The sequence below is a fragment of the Pteronotus mesoamericanus genome, unplaced genomic scaffold (genome assembly GCF_021234165.1).
Source record: "Pteronotus mesoamericanus isolate MK-2021 breed Mesoamerican mustached bat unplaced genomic scaffold, CSHL_Meso_final contig_228, whole genome shotgun sequence".
NCBI lineage: Eukaryota > Metazoa > Chordata > Mammalia > Chiroptera > Mormoopidae > Pteronotus > Pteronotus mesoamericanus.
The window spans coordinates 457530-476710 of NW_026555095.1; the positions used below are offsets into that span (position 1 = coordinate 457530).

Here is a 19181-nt window from a genome sequence, read left to right on the forward strand (position 1 = left end):
TTTCAGTAGGAACCTTAAGTGAGGCAAGTGTAATCAAGCCAGAGTAGGGGGAGAAGTCTACATCATGACCCAGGCATTGGATGGGGTCCTCTTGGTGGCAGAGGGAGAGGAAGCTCTTTGAGAAAACGAAAGGAGAATGAAGATACTCTGTCCATTTCAGTTCTACCTGGTCTCAGCTCTGCCCCCTGCCCCCACTTGTCCCAAACATGGATCTCAGATCCACAACTAGCTTTCCTCTTGACCCTACCTCATAGCTGTGGGAAGGCGAAGAGGGGGCACAGGCTGTTGCTATCACCATCTCACTCCTGGGTTTTATTTTGGCTTTGTCTAAGGAAAAAATTTCTAACTATAGGTAATTAGAGCGTAGTAGAGGGTATGCAAAGAAAAAAAGGCTTAGGTGATACACCATCCTGGGTTTAAATCCCAGCTCCACCTCATCCTGGCCAAGTGACTTTGGACAACTGGCGACATCTCTAAGCCTAATTTCTTTTTCTGTTAATGGGCTATGGTGAAGTGCTGGACACACAGCAACTCTTCCTTCCCCCTCTTCTTTTTCCTTCTCCAAATGGAAAGAGTCTCACCTACTTCCTGAATGTCACTTTCCCAAACACCAAACCCCAAAGATGAAAAAATTGATGGCAAGGTTGTCTCCCATGCCCTCTCTGGATAACCCCTGGATCTTCAACCAGACCCCAGCAGCCGCTCCTCAAGGAGTTAACCCGTAGGCCGGACTGACTGTGAAATGAGCAGCGTCTCCATTCCTTCCCCCACACTCCCAGGAGCTCTCTGGCTGTTAAAAGAAAAAAACGCACATTTACTTGCGCTGGAGAGACAGAGATAGAAGAATAAATGGCAAATGTGGTGGTGGAAGAAGATTGGGTAAGGGTGGATGAGGCCAAAGTTAATTTTGCGTATCTTAAAAAGGTATGTACTGCTGAGACTTCTGGACAACATCTAGAAATCTTAAGTAACAAAGAAAGCAAATGCAGCATCATCACATAGCAGGTCAAAAACACATGACCTATTCTGTTTTTCAGTGTATTTATATTAACTTGATGTGCATGACAAATTCATACTGTTTCAGGTTATTTTTATTGATTTCTGTAACATTGTGCTTATAATTTATTACCTCGTTCCCATGTTTGTTCTTGTCTTGTCTACCTTGTCTACCTCCTGTCCCCTTTCCATCCTTTCCCTTCCCCCACACACTCAGGCACCACACACTAGCATTCACAGTCAGGAAAAAAGCCAGAGACCGCCAGCCCAGGTGCAGGTGGATGGGCAGAGGTACTGATGGGAGTGCGCCATTGCTCTCTTCTGACTGCTTCTTTTTTTTCCTCAGAGAAATAGGAAGCAAGGGCACTAGTTGAGTTTGGGGAAGAAGTTTTGAGGTTTGAGAAAATGGAGTCTGAAAGTCTAAACTCTTTTTGAAGTATGTCTGTGATGAAAGTGAGAATCTGCAAAGCAAACATAATAGGATATCTAAAGAGTCTTTCTCTGTTGTCTCCAATTGTAGCTAAAATCTAACACCATAAAACAACAAAAACTAAGTCCCTCACCCTCCTGCCCCCATTCCTCACCATGTTCTGAAAAGACTGAAGGATTTGGAAAGCCGAATCCCTGTAGGACTTACAAGGAGGTAGCAGAACTGCTCTGTGATTAGACCTCCCTTCCCCACCTCCGCCAGCTGAAAACCTGGGATTTGCAGGAAAATTCATGAGTCATGGTTCTGTGGGGAGGTTTCCTTTCCCTCCTGTAGGGCAGGGAAGGTGGTGTCAACATAAGAAAGTCCAAACTTGTACGAATTTTTGTGAGTTTATTTGAGCCAAACTGACAACAACAATTGCTAGGAAGCAAAACCTCAATGAGTTGAGAAAATGCTCTGAAAAATGGCAGTTTTGCACCTTATCTTATACATTTCAATCAAAAGAGGATGGGTAAGAGGTTTACATGAAATCCACTGGTGATAGATTTGGGAGGCAGGAGAAAGCCAAGGGGGACCTCTGGAATTGGATAAAAAGTAAAATGAGAGACACAGGCTTCTTTTACATAGGTGGATACAAGATAGTTAACTGGTCAACAATTAACACCAAAACAATGAAGGGATTTGTGGTCTCTGCTCTGGTGGGTGGTTGTGCCTGAGGGGTTTTGGAAAAGGGAAGTTACCTTGATGTTCCAAAGGTTTGTTATCATAGACACAAAAGACAAGAGACAGGCTCAATTAAGGTAAAGATTCACTTTTTATCATGGAAAATTCTAGCCTGGGATATGACTGCCTGCCATGCCTTGCTTTCAGTTAGAAAGTTTTTAATTTCAGACCGTCCTATGTGGTTACCTTAGGTCCCTGAGTTTGAAAGACAGCTACTTAGGCCTCCCCTGAGCTTTTCAGGTTTAGCATGTGGCCCCTTTTTGTCCACAGTTCCTTTGCTGAGCCCCTTCTCCACAGAGGTAGTAGGCAGGCGCCATGTCTAAGTCTCCATCAACCAGGCTCACACTGTTCCCTGAACTGGTGATTCCCTGAGGCCCCACGCCACCCACTATGACGTTTCTAGTGGCTTTTTCATGCAAATTGTCTGTCTTGGCTCAAGCATCAGACTTTCCTATAATCTCTCAAACAAGCAGCATGTGGCCTCAGCACGCCCCATAACTCTAAGTAGCCCCAGGCACCAGCGGTAGCTGGCCTTGGTGCACAGCCTGACCTAGCCTGGCCACCTCCAGGCCCAGCACAAGTAGCGCCATCAGCAGACTGTTTTGTAGCTCATGCTGGGAGGCCCCAGGCAGAGCTCAGGCAGCGGCTGACCTTGGCCTGCGCCTCCTGGAAGGACATAGAGCCAGCACACCCAGGGGACAGCTTCAGACCACATCAAAGCACCACCACCCAACCATCTCAACAAGCGACATGCTCAAGAAAATGGTTTCTGTTCTACAACCACAGATAAACACGCTATTCAGCATTATAAAGTCAGTTTTTATCAGGTGGGAAATTGAAAGTAGACCTGAGATTCTCCAACTTACTTGTCTCCTCAGGAATCTTGTGTAAAAATGTATATACTGTTTTCTATTATTCTAACACTGTCCTCAAAATATTTATACAAAAGAGTCCTTTAAGACACCTGAATTTTAAAAGATTATTACTATGTCCTGTGAATTGTAACCCACCATTCCTAAAAGTCTACAATTCTGATTGGTTGCCCTGCTGAAGCATCCACTGTCCTACTTGTAATACTTAAAACACACTTTTTTTCTGAAATACATAAATATGTGTGACAGTTTTTTGAGCCAGAAAAAGAGCTTCAGGATTTCCCTCTCCCTTTATGTATAAAAGAATGAGAAATCCAATGCCTTTGCCGGAGTCCTGCTTCAAATACAGAGCTGAGAGCCTTGTCTCATTTGCGTCAGCACACAGACATGGTTAAAGCATCAAACTTTCAGTCTCTCTCAGCGTATCTTGGCCAGGTCACTCCTGGCAATCATGAAGCAGAAGGCACAGGAAACAGAGGTAGAAATGCATGTAGAATGCATTCACATCAACAAATCCTGAACTTTCAGACTATGCATTTGTTAAATGTCTCTCAGGGGCCAGGCAGAGAGGTCACAAAGAGAGTAAGACACGATCTCTCATAGGGAGCCCTGAAGTTGACCCAGAAGACAATTGCCACATGAAAGGATCAGTGTGGTGAAGCTAGGGACAGAAGGCTGTGGGTGCAGCGAGGAGAAAGCCACCATGTGCCTGAGTAATCAGAGCAGTTTTTACCTAGGAGTACCTGAGCTGAGGCTTGAAGGATCAGTATGAACTTACAAAGTAAAAAAAGAGAGGAAAGAGCATCAAGAAATTAAAAGAGGGGCTTATGTAGTCATTGAACATGTTTAGAAGTTCAGCATAATCGATTTGTTATTAGTAAAGATAACTCTGCAGGGTAATGAAGAAGGCAAGACTGGAGATAGGAGGCTAATTAACAACATTCATTTGATATATACTGATTACATATTTCTGTGTGTTAGGTTCTGTCTAGAGAATAAATACAAGTAAATAGGCAACAAAAAACTAATAACACGCTAAGTGCCATGCCCAGGAAAGTTCAAACAACTGCTAGGAGCATCATCTCCCCAGACTTGAATGGCCTGGATTTCAGAAACCCAAGTGAAAAATACTTGGTGCAAGAAGGTAAAAGAGGTGATAAATTTAAAGGATATTTAGGAGATAGAACCATCTAGCAGATTCTGTTGGGACCCTACATACAATGCTCGCTGTTCCCCTGTATCTTACAGCTTGCTGTTGCAAACATCTGAGTCTTTACCTGAGACATTAATGTTTGGCTTGCACAAGAGGCAGGCTAAGAAGCACCAGGAACTTAGCAGTGAGGGCCTCCAATGTCAGATGGAAGTCAGTGGATAAAAAAGCAAACCCAGATCTGCTTGTACCTCAGGTGGGACCACTGTGAGGAATGCCTTACAAAGCGAAGCCAAATGGACTGAGTCTCACTTGCTGACAGCGGTAACCTGCCCACGCTGTCTCCCCTGCCTTCCCTGTCTCACATCCCCATGGTCCTACCAGTGCTCCCTGGAATCGCCTCTCAAATAAACTACTTGTACTCAAATCTTTGTCTGAGTCCGCTTGTGGGGGAACCCAACCTGACACAACAGAAAAAAAAAATTAGTGAAAGATTAGCTGATGTAAATAAAGGTTCAAAAAAGGCTTTATGAGATTTCTAGCTTGGGAGATGCCAACCCCATCAACTGAGGCAAAGACTCTTCATGATAGGAAAATGGATAGAATTAGGAAGAACAGAAGGAGCCTGAGAAGACTGAGTTTCCGGTGCCAAAGGGACTTATCTCAAAATTTCCTAAGTACAAGGTTATGACTCGATTTTAGAAAAAGTAAAAAGAAACTGAGCAGAAAAGGGACTATAAAGGGAAAAAACCACCAGAAATGAACATCATATTTCCCTAAAGGGCAATTACAGTATCTTCCTTTGACCCAAGAGAATGTAAAGCCCTGGCTATTTCTACCAGCCGCTTTCTGTATTCTAGTTTCTCATAGTTGGAGGGACTGACTCCTTTAAAACCATACATCACTCCCCACCAGCAGCCTGCAATGGCAGCCGTAGAATCACTGTCTCCCCCATGGAAAAAGGCTCGGTGGGCAAGTTCCTTCCAAGAGTCTCCTGCGGCCAGGATGGCATCGTAGGCAATCATGGGGGCGTCGTGTCCACTGCTGCCACCCCAGCCAGAATAGCTCACCGAGGTGTAGAACTGGTCCCTTTCCTTCACATCATAGGGCTTGGGGAAGGTGGGGGCTGATTTGCCATCCAAAATCCCTCTAAGTTTTAGGTACTTTTCCCATTGGTCTTGGAAATAGGACCTGTAGGACAGAAAAAAAAAACAACAAAAACACAAACAACAAACAACTGAAAAAATAAAGTTGATAACCATAAGGAAAGGTACCAGATGGATGTGTGAACAGGGAAATTTTCAAGATGACTTCAACTTCTTGTATTAATTCAAAAATGATATAAAAATCAAAGTGAGCTCTAAATAGCAGCCATTCAATAAGTTTTTGCTAAGGGTAGATATAAACAAGGCACTGATACCTGTTGCTAAATTAAAAAGATATATTGCAGGTTAAAGGTGAAAAGTAAAAGTTTGTTTTTCCTGAGTTGAGAATAATGTTACATGTCACCTTTCAAGGGAGAAACTTTATTTATTTAGTCTGTTCATTATATATATATATATATATATATATATATATATAACAATTGATTTTAATGATGCCTTTTTGTCATTTAATTTGTTTTTAGAGAGGGGAAGGGAGGGATAAAGAGAGGGAAAGAAACACTGCTGTGAGAGAGAAACAGTGATTGGTTCGTTGCCTCTCATACACCCCCAACCAGGACCCGGCCCACAAGCCAGGCATGTGCTCTGACAGGGAATCGAACAGGCAACATTTCAGTTCTCAGGCCAGCTCTGAATCCACTGAGCTACACCAGCCAGGGCTATATTTTCTTTTTGTTTCTTTTAAAGATTTTATTTATTTAATTTTAGAGAGACGAAGGGAGGGAGAAAGAGAGAGAGAAATGTCAAGGTATGGTTGCCTCTTGCGTGCCCCTGACTAGGGACCTGGCCTGCAACCCAGGCATGTGCCCTGACCAGGAATTGAACTGGCAACCCTTTGGCTCTCAGGCTGGCACTCAATCCAGTGAACCACACCAGCAAGGGCTACGCTTTATTTTCTTAATAAAAGCTGTATATATTTAAAGTGTACAACATAATGATTTGATATACATATACATTGTGAAATAATTACACAACAATTAACACATCTTCCCTTTATACAGGTTTGTTTGTTTGTTTGTTTTTAAGAGAACTTTGGAATATCAGGACCATGTGTGATTTCAGCAGAAAGCCTCTGGACCTTTTTATTCCAAGAAAGGCAATGTGCACTACATTCAGAAAACGGGGAAGATGTGGTTTTACCACTTACTAATTAGCTAGTAAAAAACCCATTTCTCGGCCATTCAAGGCAAGTATTTCAAAATATTGTGTATCAAGACAGCATTGAAAAACAAGTTCCAGAAGATAAATGGGGAAGTTCATTTCAGTAAAGGACAGCCACAAAACTACAGAAAGTTGGAATACAGAGCAGGATCCCTATACATGAAGGAAGCACGACCAGAGCTGCACTACTCTGAGGTCTTCACTCGGCTGCCTGGTGGCAACCACTGCCAGAGTTGAACTTGAAATGCTGAGCAGGCGGACAGGAAGGGGCTGGATGCCATGAATGACAAAACTGGATGGTGAGAACCATGACGGTTGCTGTGATCTAGGAATTCTAGGCTTACGCAGTCAAGCACCCAGACACAACCATTTTCTGGCAGGAGTATGCACCTACAAACTTACCAGTGCTGAAGATTCTGTTCCACAAAGTAGCCTGATTGGACAATGTACTTTTTAGCTTCTGGTAGCACCTCCATCAGTCCTTTTCCCCATTGCTGGGGGGGCTTGCCATTCACAGCATAGGCTGTAAAAAGAGCAGACACAAGGGCACCCAGGTAGCCAGTGGGGTGATGGTGGGTCATTCGGCCACTCTCGATGCTCACCTGGATCAGTGTGTCCAACTGGCTGAGGCGAGGGAACCTAAGGCCAATGCACATGGCTCGCATGGCAGCCCCGCAGCCTCCCTCATGATTGTTAAAGGGAATCCTCCATCCATTGGCTTCGTCTGGCTTCAGCAGCATGGCATTCTGCACCGAAGCACCGCCTGGGGAAGAGCCGGGTCGGGCATAGGGTCAGTGTGACCGAAGCAGAGGCTGCCGCAGGAGGGAAGAACCAAGCTCTGTTTCCAAGTATTTTTGATGGAAAGGGAAAGCCAAAAAAAATATGATGACAAATGCCCTCAAACTCCAAACCCCAAGCCAATACTGTGCCTTACTTTATATATAACTCTTAGCATGATAAGAGTTATTACTGAGACATTACAATAAACGAATATGCGAAGGCTCAGAGCCTACGAACCTTCTCAAAATCATGTAACCAGCTCCTTAGTGGCCCCATCAAAACCATCAAGCTTGAAGCCCAAGCCATTAAATAACCCAATAAGAACCTGACAACTGGAATTCCCAAGTAGCAGAAAGGGGACACTGTTCTGGAGTGAAGAGCACTGGGCTCAGAGACGGAGCAATGGGTTCAAAGCCACAACATGCCCTCGGTTCATCCCCCATGTGGCAGTGGCGTAATCAGGCTTCCCCCATCAGCCTATCCCACTAGGAACTGTGAATGCACACCTGAACCAAGGAGGGGCAGTAACATACTATGGGGTATGGTATTATTGTTCTCTTACGGTCAGTTTACTCACAACAAGGTCATAGAAGGCATAAGTGAACAAAGAAAACTTTCCACTTGTTAAACTGATGAGATATGTGGAGAAAGAATGGAAAGACCAGCTTCTACAGCCCATCCTTGGGGTCACCAGAGACCCTGGATGTCTGGAGAGGGGTGATTTTCATCAGGAGGTGCATTTCATCACTCATAAGCTGAGTTATGTCCCCTAAAATTCATATGCTAAAGCTCTAACTCCTAGTATTACAGAATGTGACTGTATTTAGAGATTGGGCCTTTAAAGAGGTGATGAAGTTAAAATGAGAACGTTAGAGTGGGTCCTAAAGCAATCTGAGGGGTATCCTTAAAAAAAGAAACTTGGATGCATAGAGACACCAGGGATGTGCACTGTGAGGGGACACAGATATAAGAAGGTCGTTGGCAAGTCAAAGAGAAAGGCCTCAGGAGAAACCAAACCTGCCAACATCTTGATCTCAGACTTCTAGCCCCCTAGACAGTGAGAAAATAAATGTTCGTTAAGCCACCAATCTGTAGCATTTTGTTCTAGCAGCTCAAGCTTCCAGAGGAGGAGAGGAAGGTGAGACGGGCTAGGGAAGAGGTGATTCAAATCACCTGGTGGTCCAAGTGGCTGTAACTATTTCCCAAAGTTGGCAAGAACCACTGTGAGCAGACCTGGAAACAGAAATGAAGTCTCTACGGGACACTTTCCACTTTTCATTTTTGAATGAAAAGCCCATTACTCCAAAAGCCCATTACATTCTGGAAATCAAATGAAAAAATATCTTCTTTAAACTAGTTCATTACAGAAAACTCAGAAAATACAAATAAGCAAAAAGAAAATAAGAAACTATAAATACTCCCTTTACCCAGCTATAATTATGAACATCCTTGTGTATATTTTTCCAGACTTGTCCCAACAGATATACACATATCTTTTAATGATAGTGAGTTCATAAGATACATCCTGTTTTATAACCTACTTATCTTTCATTCAATATGTAACATCTTTCAATATCAGGAAATATTTATCTATATAATTTTAACTGGCTCTGAATATATCACCATAATTATATAAATTTTGGGACATTTAGGTTGTTTCTGTTTTTATCAAAATTATAAAAAGTACTGTCTCCTTGGTATGTAAATCTCAATCACAATTTTTTTTAATCTTCACCCAAGGACATGTTTTCATTGACTTTTAGAGAAAGTGGGGGAGGGAGAAAAGAAGAGAGAGAAACATCAGTTGTTTAACTCTTGTATGTGCCTGTGCCATACATGCTTAGGAATGGGGACTGTGTGCACCTGGCTCAGGGACTGACCCCAGAACCTAGGTATGTGCACTAACCAGGAATCAAACCCACAACCCTTTGCTTATGGGATGATGCTCCAACCAAGGCACCGACCGATCAACCCTGTTTTATTTTCTACTTGTGCAGGACCTCCACTGGTTGCCCTCACCTGGTGCCCGGCCATCCATGTCTTCCATGCAATCCTGGTAATGCTTAGCAAGGAGGGAATACAGTTGATCCAAGTCTGAGACTTTTCCAGCTTCCACGAGAGCTTCTGCCGTGGCCAGGTGCATCACTGTGTCATCGCTGACTCTCCACCTCTCCACATCTATGGCATCCAAGCCACCAAGCTGGGCCAGCTCCTGGTGAATCTTCTCCCCGTTGCGGAGGAACTCCCACTTCCCATTGAAGTACCCCAAAGCATCTCCAGTTGCACTCAGCACCATGGCAGCCACGTACCTCTCGATTAGTCCCGCACACATGGTAAGGCTGTCTCTTGGGGGGAAATTAAGACACACAGAGGATAAGGAGAAAGAAGAATCAGGAAAAAAAAATAGCCCTATCTACATTTTATTGAGCACTCACTACTTGTAGGCACTGTATCAAGTGCACCTCATTGAATTCTCACAACTGCTCTACAAGGAATGTATTATTAGGCCCATTTTACAAATAAGTGAAATGAGGGTTACAGAGATAATTCAGTTTCAGAAATGCTAAGTGACTTATCTTAGGTCGCAGAGCTAAGTGGCATAGTTAAGAGTCCATCTGACTCCAAAGCCCATTACATTCTGGAAATCAAACCAAGCTTATCGTTTTCTTTTTAGTTGGGATTTGGCCTTGAAAGTGCATCCCTCCTTCACTTAAGTAGTACTTTCCATTACAAAGCACAGTTCACACGGCACCTGCACCTTCTGTCTCATTACTAGGCAGGGGTTACAGTGTGCACTTCACAGATAAGAAAATTGGGGCTCAGAGAGGGTAAGTTCACACAATCAGCATGCGGAGGCACTAACACCAGATTCTTCTGATTTTAGGCCACTCCCCTCAACATAAACCTACTCACTGGGGCAACCTCTTTGTGCCTCAGCCTCTACATCTCTAAAATGGTGATAAAAATGTCCTTGTAGTAACAGTCTCCTGGGTTTGTCATGAGGAGTAAATACATAAATTTTTGTGAAGCACTATTTTTATTATTCATACACAACCAGGGAAAAGACTTTTCTGTTTATGAACCAGAATACTTTGTCCTCACAACCTTCCTTTCAACAGCAATATTTAAATTTTGTTTTTCTTCTAAATGATTAACTTCTAGAGTCCTAGGATCTCAGCTAATATGACCTCCATGAATCTAATCCTGGTAAAGTGCTGGTTTTCCTGCAGGTGCTTTTCCAATTCTTCCCGACCCTACTGTCTGTAGTACTCAAGTTCAAAGCCCTCCTGTCTGCTCCCACTGGACCCATCCCCTCCACTTGCATAGGCCAGCTAAACACCTTTTACCGCTCGTAGACTAGCACATTCCCCCCTCAACTCAAGCTCTTTCCACCTCCAAGATGCCAATCCTCCCTCCCACTTGCCAAAAATCTAATGACACAGCCTTTGGAGTTCAAGTCCTGGGGTTTCGGGAGTCCTTCCCCAGCTGCTCTTCTGCTGGTCTGGGAATGCAGGCCGGCCAGTACCTGGAGAAGAGCAAATGAAGACTGAGCATGCCAATACTGATCATGCTGAATTTCTTAGCTCACAAAGGGTATTTGTGGACCAGTATTTACATGCTTTATTACTTAGAGATGACGCCTAGGAACTGGAGTTCTGGGCTACTTGACCTGACTCTGTCAAGAATCAGTTGTGTGATTGTAGACAAACCATCCACCCTGGACCTCGATATTCCTAACTTTTAATTGGAGAGTCGGGGAGGAAGGGGGATGAAGTCCTGTCCTAAGAGCTTCAGAGGACCAATTTCTAGTCCCTCTGCACCTTCTCTCCCAATGTCTTCAGTTTCCTTTCTGTAATTCCTTGTGGCTCCACCGAGCATGTGGTTTTTGAGTTGTAAGTGGGGCTGGGGGACAATGACCATCTCTTTCCGCTGGAAAACCCTTTTAACTTTCACACATAGTGCTCTAGCGTCCCGCTTTTAGAATGCAATTATACCTTAAATTTCTCTGAATTTTTACACTTTACATTTCCTCCCCGAACTATAAATTCAAAACTAAGGTTGGTCAGCTGCTTCCCGGCAGACTTCTGCTTCTCTATGGAGGGGCGCGGGGGCCGCGCCCAGGCGAGACGGGAGTGGGTGGGGGCACCCGGCCACTGCGAGGGAGGAGAGAGCACAGGAGCCGCTGTGCTGGGGTGTACCTGATCCCTGGGGACGTGGGGAGAACGCGCACCCGGGACCAAGGCGAGGAAGGGCGAAGGAGGGGAAAGGGAGCTGGCAGGACCTGGTCACTGCCGAGAAAAGAGGGCGCGGGAGAGGGCCGGCAGGGGAGAGGGGAGAGGACAGCCAGTGGAGTACCTGGTGGCCGGTGGAATACCTGGTGGCCGAGGGAGTGGAGCGCGTGGGACAAGGGCGGGCCAGGGGCGGGCGGTTCAGGGTGCGGACAGAGGCCTAGTCTCCTCCGGCAGCTGCAGGCACGGGGCGGAGCCGCGGGAGCCCAGCTCTGCGCGACAGGGGCGGAGCTGCGTCGCCAGGCTGGGGGACCGCTCCCAGTTTCTACGGCCCGTGAAGGAGTACCCTGTGCCTTCCGCGCGGCCAACTTCGGCTTCCGTGGGACAGGGGGTTTCGAAAGCAGCTTTCTAGCACTGCAGCGGCCCTCTGTGCCCGAGCGGGGGCGACGGGGCCTGCATCGTCGCCACTCGCGCTCGGGAGGGCGCTGAGAAGCGACTCCGGGAACGCGGCTCCGTCTATCAGTGACTCACGTGGGCTCCAAGGACGTGCCTCGGTCTTTTCTTCACGCCTAGCTATGTAGCCAAATACTCGGCCTTTTTCACCTTTCTGGGCCCCTCATCTATAAAAGGGGACAATAATAGCACTTCTTAGTGTGGTTGTTAAGATTTTAACTCTTGTCATTTCTTTGGCAGCTAAATATTATTTTTTTCATCCTGATAGTAAATGAAAGCAGGGAAAAAGTAAGAGTACTTTTGTCTGAATAAATTAATAGTGTCATTTAAAAGAGAATTAGAATCAACATATGTGTGTTCACCAAAAGGTTTGGGCTACAATAAAGAACAAAAAGCGTTTATATGAGCAAAAGCAGAGAAACACCCAAGGAGCCACCCAAACTGTCCTCGATAGCAATCAAAGAAAGTCAGGGTTTATGAAGGCTAAAACCACAAAAAGGTAGTTTTCCGTGGAAATGAAGGATTTCTGGCATGTGAACAGAGGTTGATTAGTTCCAGTATGGAAATAAGGGAGGACAAAATTCCAAAGAGGTCAAGTCCATATAGGCCCATGTAACAGTTGTTCCAGGATGGTTATGGCTCAGCCTTGAGATGAGTTTTAAGTGACTCAGCAATGCTTATTCCATAATATTTTTTCCATTATCATTAATATTCTATATACCTATCCAAAAATTTGATTTGCTATGCCTATTCTTTCTGGCTGTAATGACCCCGACTTGGTCAGAGAGTTTTGTTCTTTTTTCTTCATTGAGATACAATTTAAATATAATGAAATGCACCCATTTGGTGTGTTGTTCAGTGAGTTTTGAACATGTCTCTTTGAGGTCTCCATTTGGGCAACCAAAGGGGAAAGCAGTTATCCATTAGCTTCCAGCCCCATTTGGTCAAGAGTAGCCCCCCAAGCATTAGCTCCCTGCATGTTTCCAGACTGCACAGGCTTGAGTGCAGAACTCCCAAGAGTAGCCCATGCCCAGGCAATAGAGAGGCTGCCCGCCCTTGCCCCAGCGAACAGCCAACAGAAAGGTGCAGGCCCAGGCAAGGTGCTGCCAGATTCTGCATGAGCAAAGCAGGTCGGCTGGACAAGCATGGGTCAGCTATTTACCCACAGAATGCTCCAGAATTCTACAGAGAAGGCATAGCAGTAGCAAGCTGTTTGAAAATGGGGTGGAGGGGACTAAATTGTCCTCACCCCACTCCTTGGCTCTGTCATTGTGCTCCCCTGCGGGTGCTCAACCATGGTTAAGGATACACTGTCCAACATGGCTGCCAGGAGCCCACTCTGTGATGATTGCGGGCTGGAGAGGTGGACCTGCAATTAGGAGTAGCCTTGTGAGCTGAGCACTCTCCAAAAAGTGTCCACTACATGTGAGGTGGGTGGCCCACTCCTGTAGTGGCATGACAGTGACTAGAGAGGGATAACTCTGAGTGCTAAAGCAAAACTCGGGACCAGCACAGAACAGGCATCCCATAAAGCTCACAGAGAACCTACTGCCAGTCAGTGGAGCAGCCCACCCCTCCAACTACTTTCTTCCCTCTCCTCAGACTGTCTGCTGCTCTCTCCTAGGCATTGTGGGGTTTGCCCCAGCCACACCCTCTTAAAGAAGCTGACTTAGCTGGGAGAACTTCCTCAAAGCTACCACACTCTGATGAGAAATCATCAAGTACAAGGCAGTTGAATTGGAGACGTGACGTCTCTAGAAAACTGAACAATTTGAACATCTCTACTTTGATTTGTAACACAAGAGAAGAAGAAATCGTTCTTTAGTAAGTATACATTTATCATTAGCTTCATATGGGATAGCTTGGTATGTCTTTTTTACTTCTCCTCTTACTGATAGATTTTTCTGTTTAGTCATTCTTTGTGAAGAGGCATTTAAGAACTGAGGCACTTGTTTTTCTATAACATGTTAAGAAAGAAGTAGTTTCCAGCACTATGTCGAATAAGAGAGGTGAAAGCATTGGGCATCTCTGTCTCGTTCCAAATCTTAAGGGAAACGCTTTCAGTTTTTGCCCATTGAGTGTGGTGTTGGCTGTGGGTTAGTCATATATGGCCTTTATTATGTTGAAGTATGAGCCCTCTTTTCCCACTTTGCTGAGGGTTTTTATAACAAATGGGTGCTGGATTTTATCAAATGCTTTTTTTTCTGCATCTATTGACAGGATCATGTGATTTTTGTACTTCATTTTGTTTATGCGGTGTATCACATTTATTGATTTCCAAATATTGTACCAACCTTACATCCCCAGAATTACTCCCACTTGATCATAGTGTGTGATCTGTTTAATGTATTGTTGGATCCAGTTTGCTTATATTTTGTTGAGGATTTTAGCATCTATGTTCATCAGGGATATCGGCCTGTAATTTTCTCTCTTTGCAGTGTCTTCATTTGGCTTTGGAATTAGGATAAATCTGGCTTTGTAAAAGGAGCGTGGGAGTTTTCCCTCTTCTTGGATTTTCTGGAATAGTTTGAGAAAGATAGGTGTTAGTTCTTTGGATATTTGACATAAATTTGCCTATGAAGTCATCAGGTCTAGGACTTTCGCGTGTTGGGAATTTTTTGATTACTGCTTCAATTTCATTAGTTGTAATCAGTCCGTTCAAGTTTTTTGATTCTTCTTGATTCAGTTGTGGAAGATGGTATGTTTCTAGGAATTTGTCCATTTCTCCCAGGTTGTCCAGTTTGTTGGCATATAGTTGTTCATAGTATTTTTTTATAATCCTTTGAGTGTCAGCCGTTACTTCTCTTTTGTTTCTAAATTAATTTATTTGGGTCCTCTCTTTTTCCTTATGACTCTGGTTAAAGGTTTGTCAAACTTTTTTATCTTTTCAAAGAACCAGCTCTTGGTTTTATTGATCTTCTGGATTTCTTTTTCTTTTTGGTCTCTCTGTCTTGCTTCTTTAGTTAGGCCTGCGATGCTATGAACTTTCCTCTCGTGACTGCTGTCACTGTGTCCCATGGAAGCTGAGTTCTTTTGCATTCATTTTCATTTGTTTCCACATAACTTTATTTTTCTGATTTCATAAAATTTAATTTTTGCAATAAAAATGATTCATTAGCATATGATTCCTTTTGTCACCTTTAAATTATATTTTATTTATTATGCTATTATACTTGTCCCAATTATTCTCTCTGGGCCCCCCTCCACCCAGAACTACCCTCAGACAATCCCCACACTTGAGTTCATGTCCATGGGCCATGTGTATAAGTTCTTCAGCTACTCCATTTCCTGTACTGTACTTTACATCCCCACGGGTATCCTGTAACTGCCTATTTCTACTTCTTAATCCCTTTACCTCTTCACCCATTCCCCCAAGCCCCCTCCCATCCAACATCCATCCAAATGCCCTCCATATCCATGTTTATGTCTCTGTTCTTGTTTGCTTAGTTTGGTTTTCTTTTTTTTTTTTAATACTAAGTATTTATTTGTATGCCGCTGCCAGTGTATATAAAATAATCATCCTTGTGAAGTAGAAATTCATGAAAATTCAGAGAGGTAGATGTTAAGGACTGACAAAAGCAGAAGTTTGTATAGTGTGGCACGTGTTACAGGGATAATAAGCTTTTTGTACAGGCTTCAAATTTAGCTCTCTTTGAATATTCACTGGTTCATGAAAAGTGGTTTAGAATACCTTCAAAGATTCATTTCATTACAAGAAGGAACAAACTTTCTGGGGTCTGAAGGGATTGGTACTTGAAGATACTCCAGTTAGCAGGGGGTCATGTTGGGCATTCTGCAGACAGAATTGTTTCAAATCTGCAGCTGCCTGGGAAACCTTCACGCGGTTGAGCCCGGCCTCCAGCCGGAGCTATTGAACCACTTTCTTCATAGCGGTGACACTTGAGGAACCAGACATGGTGCACGCGACAACTGGGCCTACTTGGTTGTGAGTCCGCGGCACCAGACAGCAGGGCAGCGAACTAGTTTGGTTTTCAAATTCAATTGCTGATGGATATGTCTTTATTGCCATTTTATTGTTCATAGTTTTGATCTTCTTTTTCTTAACTAAGTCCCTTTAACATTTCAAATAATAATGGTTTGGTGATGATGAACTCCTTTGGATTTTCCTTGTCGGGGAAGCTCTTTATCTGCCCTTCAATTCTAAATGATATCTTTGCTGTGTAGAGCAGTCTTGGCTGTAGGTCCCTGATTTTCATGACTTTGAATATTTCTTGTCAATCCCTCCTAGCCTGCAAAGTTTCTTTTGAGAAATCAGCTGATAGTCTTGTGGGAACTCCCTTGTAGGTACCTAACTTCTTTTTTCTTGCTGCATTTAAGATGCTCTCTTTATCTTTTTAAACTTTGGCATTTTAATTATGATGTATCTTTCGTGGGCCTCTTTGCATCCATCATAATTGGGACTTTCTGTGCTTCCTGGACTTGCATGTCTATTTCCTTCACCAAATTAGGGAAGTTTCTTTGATTATTTTTTCAAATAGATTTCCAATTTCTTGCTCTTTCTCTTCTCCTGGCACCCTTATCATGTGAATGTTGGAATGCTTGGAGAAGTCCCATTGGCTGCTTACGCTCTCCTCAGTTTTTTGGATTCTTTTTTCTACTTGTTGTTCTGGTTGGTTGTTTTTTGTTTTCTTATGTTCCAAATCATTGATTCGATTCTCGATTCCAGCTTCATCCACTCTACAGTTGTTTCCCAGTAATTTGTTCTTTATTTCAATTAGTGTATCCTTTGTTTCTGACTTGATCTTTTTTATGCTGCTGAGGTCTTCACTAAATTACTTGAATGTCCTTATAACCAGTGTTTCAAAAACTGCATGTGATAGATTACTTATATCCATTTTGTTTAGTTCTTTTAATGGAGTTTTAACCTGTTCTTTCATTTGGGCCATGTTTCTTTGTCTCCTCATTTTAGCAGCCTCCCTGTGTTTGTGTCTATGTGTTATATATAGCTGCTATGACTCCCTGTCTTGGTAATGTAACCTAATGTAGTAGGTGTCCTGTAGGGGCCAGTGGTACAGCCTCCCTATCACTCAAGCAGGGAGCTCGAGGTACACCCTCCATGTGAACTAAATACACCCTCCTCTTGTAGTTGAGTCTTGATTGCTGTTATCTGGTCAATGGGAGGGATTTACCCAGCCCTGTCAGCTGCAAGGACTGCCTGTAACCACTGACCACCAACCTCTGCCCTCCATGGAGAGTCAGCTGTGCAGGGGCAGAGTAGTGGTGCTCCAATGTAGTCTGTAGCTGACCACAGTGTATGCAGGCTCTGGGATTTCCTGAGTGGTACAGGCCAAAGTCAGCCCCGATATTTGTTCTGCACAGGGCCACCCTGAATGAACTACAAAGCAATCTTCAGACAGCTGCTGCTTGTGCTGGACTTGGAGATTCCCAGGTGAAGGCAAGCTGTGGACCTAGGCTGGATACTACTAGTGCCAGGCCTGGGGCCACTTAGCAAGAAGTATGGGGGCTTGGGGCTCACTAGGTCCTGCTTTGCTTGTTTGAGAGAATTTGGGAAATTGTTAAGCATGAGCCATGACCAGCCGTTCATATGGAACAGCCTCTCTTAACGGCTTTGGTAGGGCAAAGCCTCAGGGGGTCTCCAGGGTGGGACAAACAGTGTTAGCCAGGTTGATGGAGTCTCAGATATGGCACCCACATGCCAGCTCTGTGGCTCTGTGGGGGAAGAGTTCAGAAAAGGAATAGTAGCCTCTGTTTGCCTTTCTGTCTGGTAGAAAGCTGTGCCCCAGCTCTTGCCTTGATGCCAGATACTTCAGTTCTTCTCTTTATGCCACTGGTGCCTTTCAAGCTGCTACCCTGGTGCTGGAGCTCAGAGGGACTGAGTCTGAATAAGTGTGTATTCATGTTCTTTAAGAGGAACTGCTTCAAACTCCAGAAGTTTCTTCCATTGACTCAATCCCCACTACTTTTTGCAGCCAGAAGTTATGGGGACTTATCTTCCTGGCACTGGAACCCTGGGCTGGGGGGCCTGGTGTGGGGTTGGGACTCCTCACCCCTGAGATACCACTCGCAAATTTTTATCAACCACACATGGGTGTGGTACCAGCCTTTTCAGCGTCTCCACATCTCTGCCCCTCCTACCAGTCTGGATGAAAGTGGTTTCTTTAATTCTGTAGTTGTCAGACTTCCATTCAACTGAATTTCTGACAATTCTGGGTGATGGTTGCTCTGTAGTTTAGTTGTAATTTTGATGTGGTTGTGCAAGGAGGCAAGCTGTGCTTCCCTTGACCAGAAGTCTCCATGTAACTTTTGATTTCTTCCTTGATCTCATTGTTAGTCCATCCATTGTTTAATAACATGTTATTTAGCACCCATGTGTTTGAATGTTTTTCAGTTTTTTATTGTAGTTGATTTCTAGTTTTATACCATGTGGTCAGATCTTCTTGAATTTATTAAGACTTATTTTGTGTCCTAACATGTGGTCTGTCTTTGAGAATGTTCCATGTGCACTTAAGAATGTATATGTTACTGCTTTGGGATGAAATGTTCTGTAAAAATCAATTAAATCCACCTGATTCAGCATGTTGTTTAAGGTTGCTGTTGCCTTCTTAATTTTTGGTCTGGAATATCTATCCATTGGTGTCAATGGGGTGTTAAAATTCCCTATTGTGACTATATTGCTGTTGATTTCTCCCTTAATGTCCACCAACATTTTCTTCATATATTTAGGTGCTCTTATATATGGTGCATATAGGTTTACAAGGATCAATCCCTTTGGATCCAATCTTGTTGGATCAATCCCTTTAGGATTGTGTAGTGGCCTTCTGTGCAAATGATGTTTTGTTGAGTTGTTGAATCCTTATGGTTTTGTGAACCAGTATGTTCTGAAAACAATCTGAACTTTCATGGGTTGGCCATTATATTGTAGTTCTCTACATTTCTAACCCAAATAATCATCCCAAATGAGCAGAGAGCCATTCCATGGGAGAGCTGTGGTTGGTTCTTGGAACATGCACAAGGCAGGATTACTTCCACAAAGTCCACCCAACCTTTACTATGAACTTGCCATCATTACCTGGTTTGGAGATCAGTAAGATTAGAATCCTCAACTTATTTTAGGCAGGCAACTAGTTAGTTTTACAACCCACAGTGGGCTGGCTTTTTTCTTGAGTGACTTTTATATTCTTTTTTTTCAGATTGTCAAATCCACCATCTTTTATATTTGGGAATTTGGAGACCTAGATACAC

The 19181-nt window shown here is 43.8% G+C and overlaps 1 protein-coding gene and 1 pseudogene across 2 annotated transcripts; both read right to left on the reverse strand.

The window, feature by feature from the left end:
* Positions 1 to 1801: 1801 nt before the first annotated feature.
* On the reverse strand, positions 1802 to 11769 carry ADPRH (ADP-ribosylarginine hydrolase). 2 transcript variants are annotated; one of them, XM_054572312.1, is made up of 5 exons: positions 11651 to 11769; positions 10700 to 10801; positions 9295 to 9620; positions 6898 to 7258; positions 1802 to 5362 (listed from the first exon to the last, which is right to left on the reverse strand). In XM_054572312.1, the coding sequence occupies exons 3-5, from the start codon at positions 9605 to 9607 to the stop codon at positions 4948 to 4950; spliced, it is 1089 nt and encodes a 362-aa protein (XP_054428287.1). In that variant the 5' UTR covers positions 9608 to 9620; positions 10700 to 10801; positions 11651 to 11769; the 3' UTR covers positions 1802 to 4947. The 2 variants fall into 2 exon arrangements, with proteins under 2 accessions (XP_054428287.1, XP_054428286.1); XM_054572311.1 differs by having other exon boundaries at positions 11632 to 11756.
* A 3660-nt stretch (positions 11770 to 15429) lies between these two features.
* On the reverse strand, positions 15430 to 15931 carry LOC129069630 (guanine nucleotide-binding protein G(I)/G(S)/G(O) subunit gamma-5-like; annotated as a pseudogene).
* Positions 15932 to 19181: the final 3250 nt, after the last annotated feature.

What these genes read in the sequence shown, in the direction of transcription:
- ADPRH (XM_054572312.1), bottom strand. Translation starts at nt 9,607, where the DNA reads ATGTGTGCGGGACTAATCGAGAGGTACGTGGCTGCCATGGTGCTGAGT. An exon ending in CATGGATGGCCGGGCACCAG is followed by an intron (nt 7,259 to 9,294) that starts GTGAGGGCAACC and finishes GCTCTTCCCCAG; the next exon opens with GCGGTGCTTCGGTGCAGAAT. An exon ending in GAACAGAATCTTCAGCACTG is followed by an intron (nt 5,363 to 6,897) that starts GTAAGTTTGTAG and finishes TCTGTCCTACAG; the next exon opens with GTCCTATTTCCAAGACCAAT.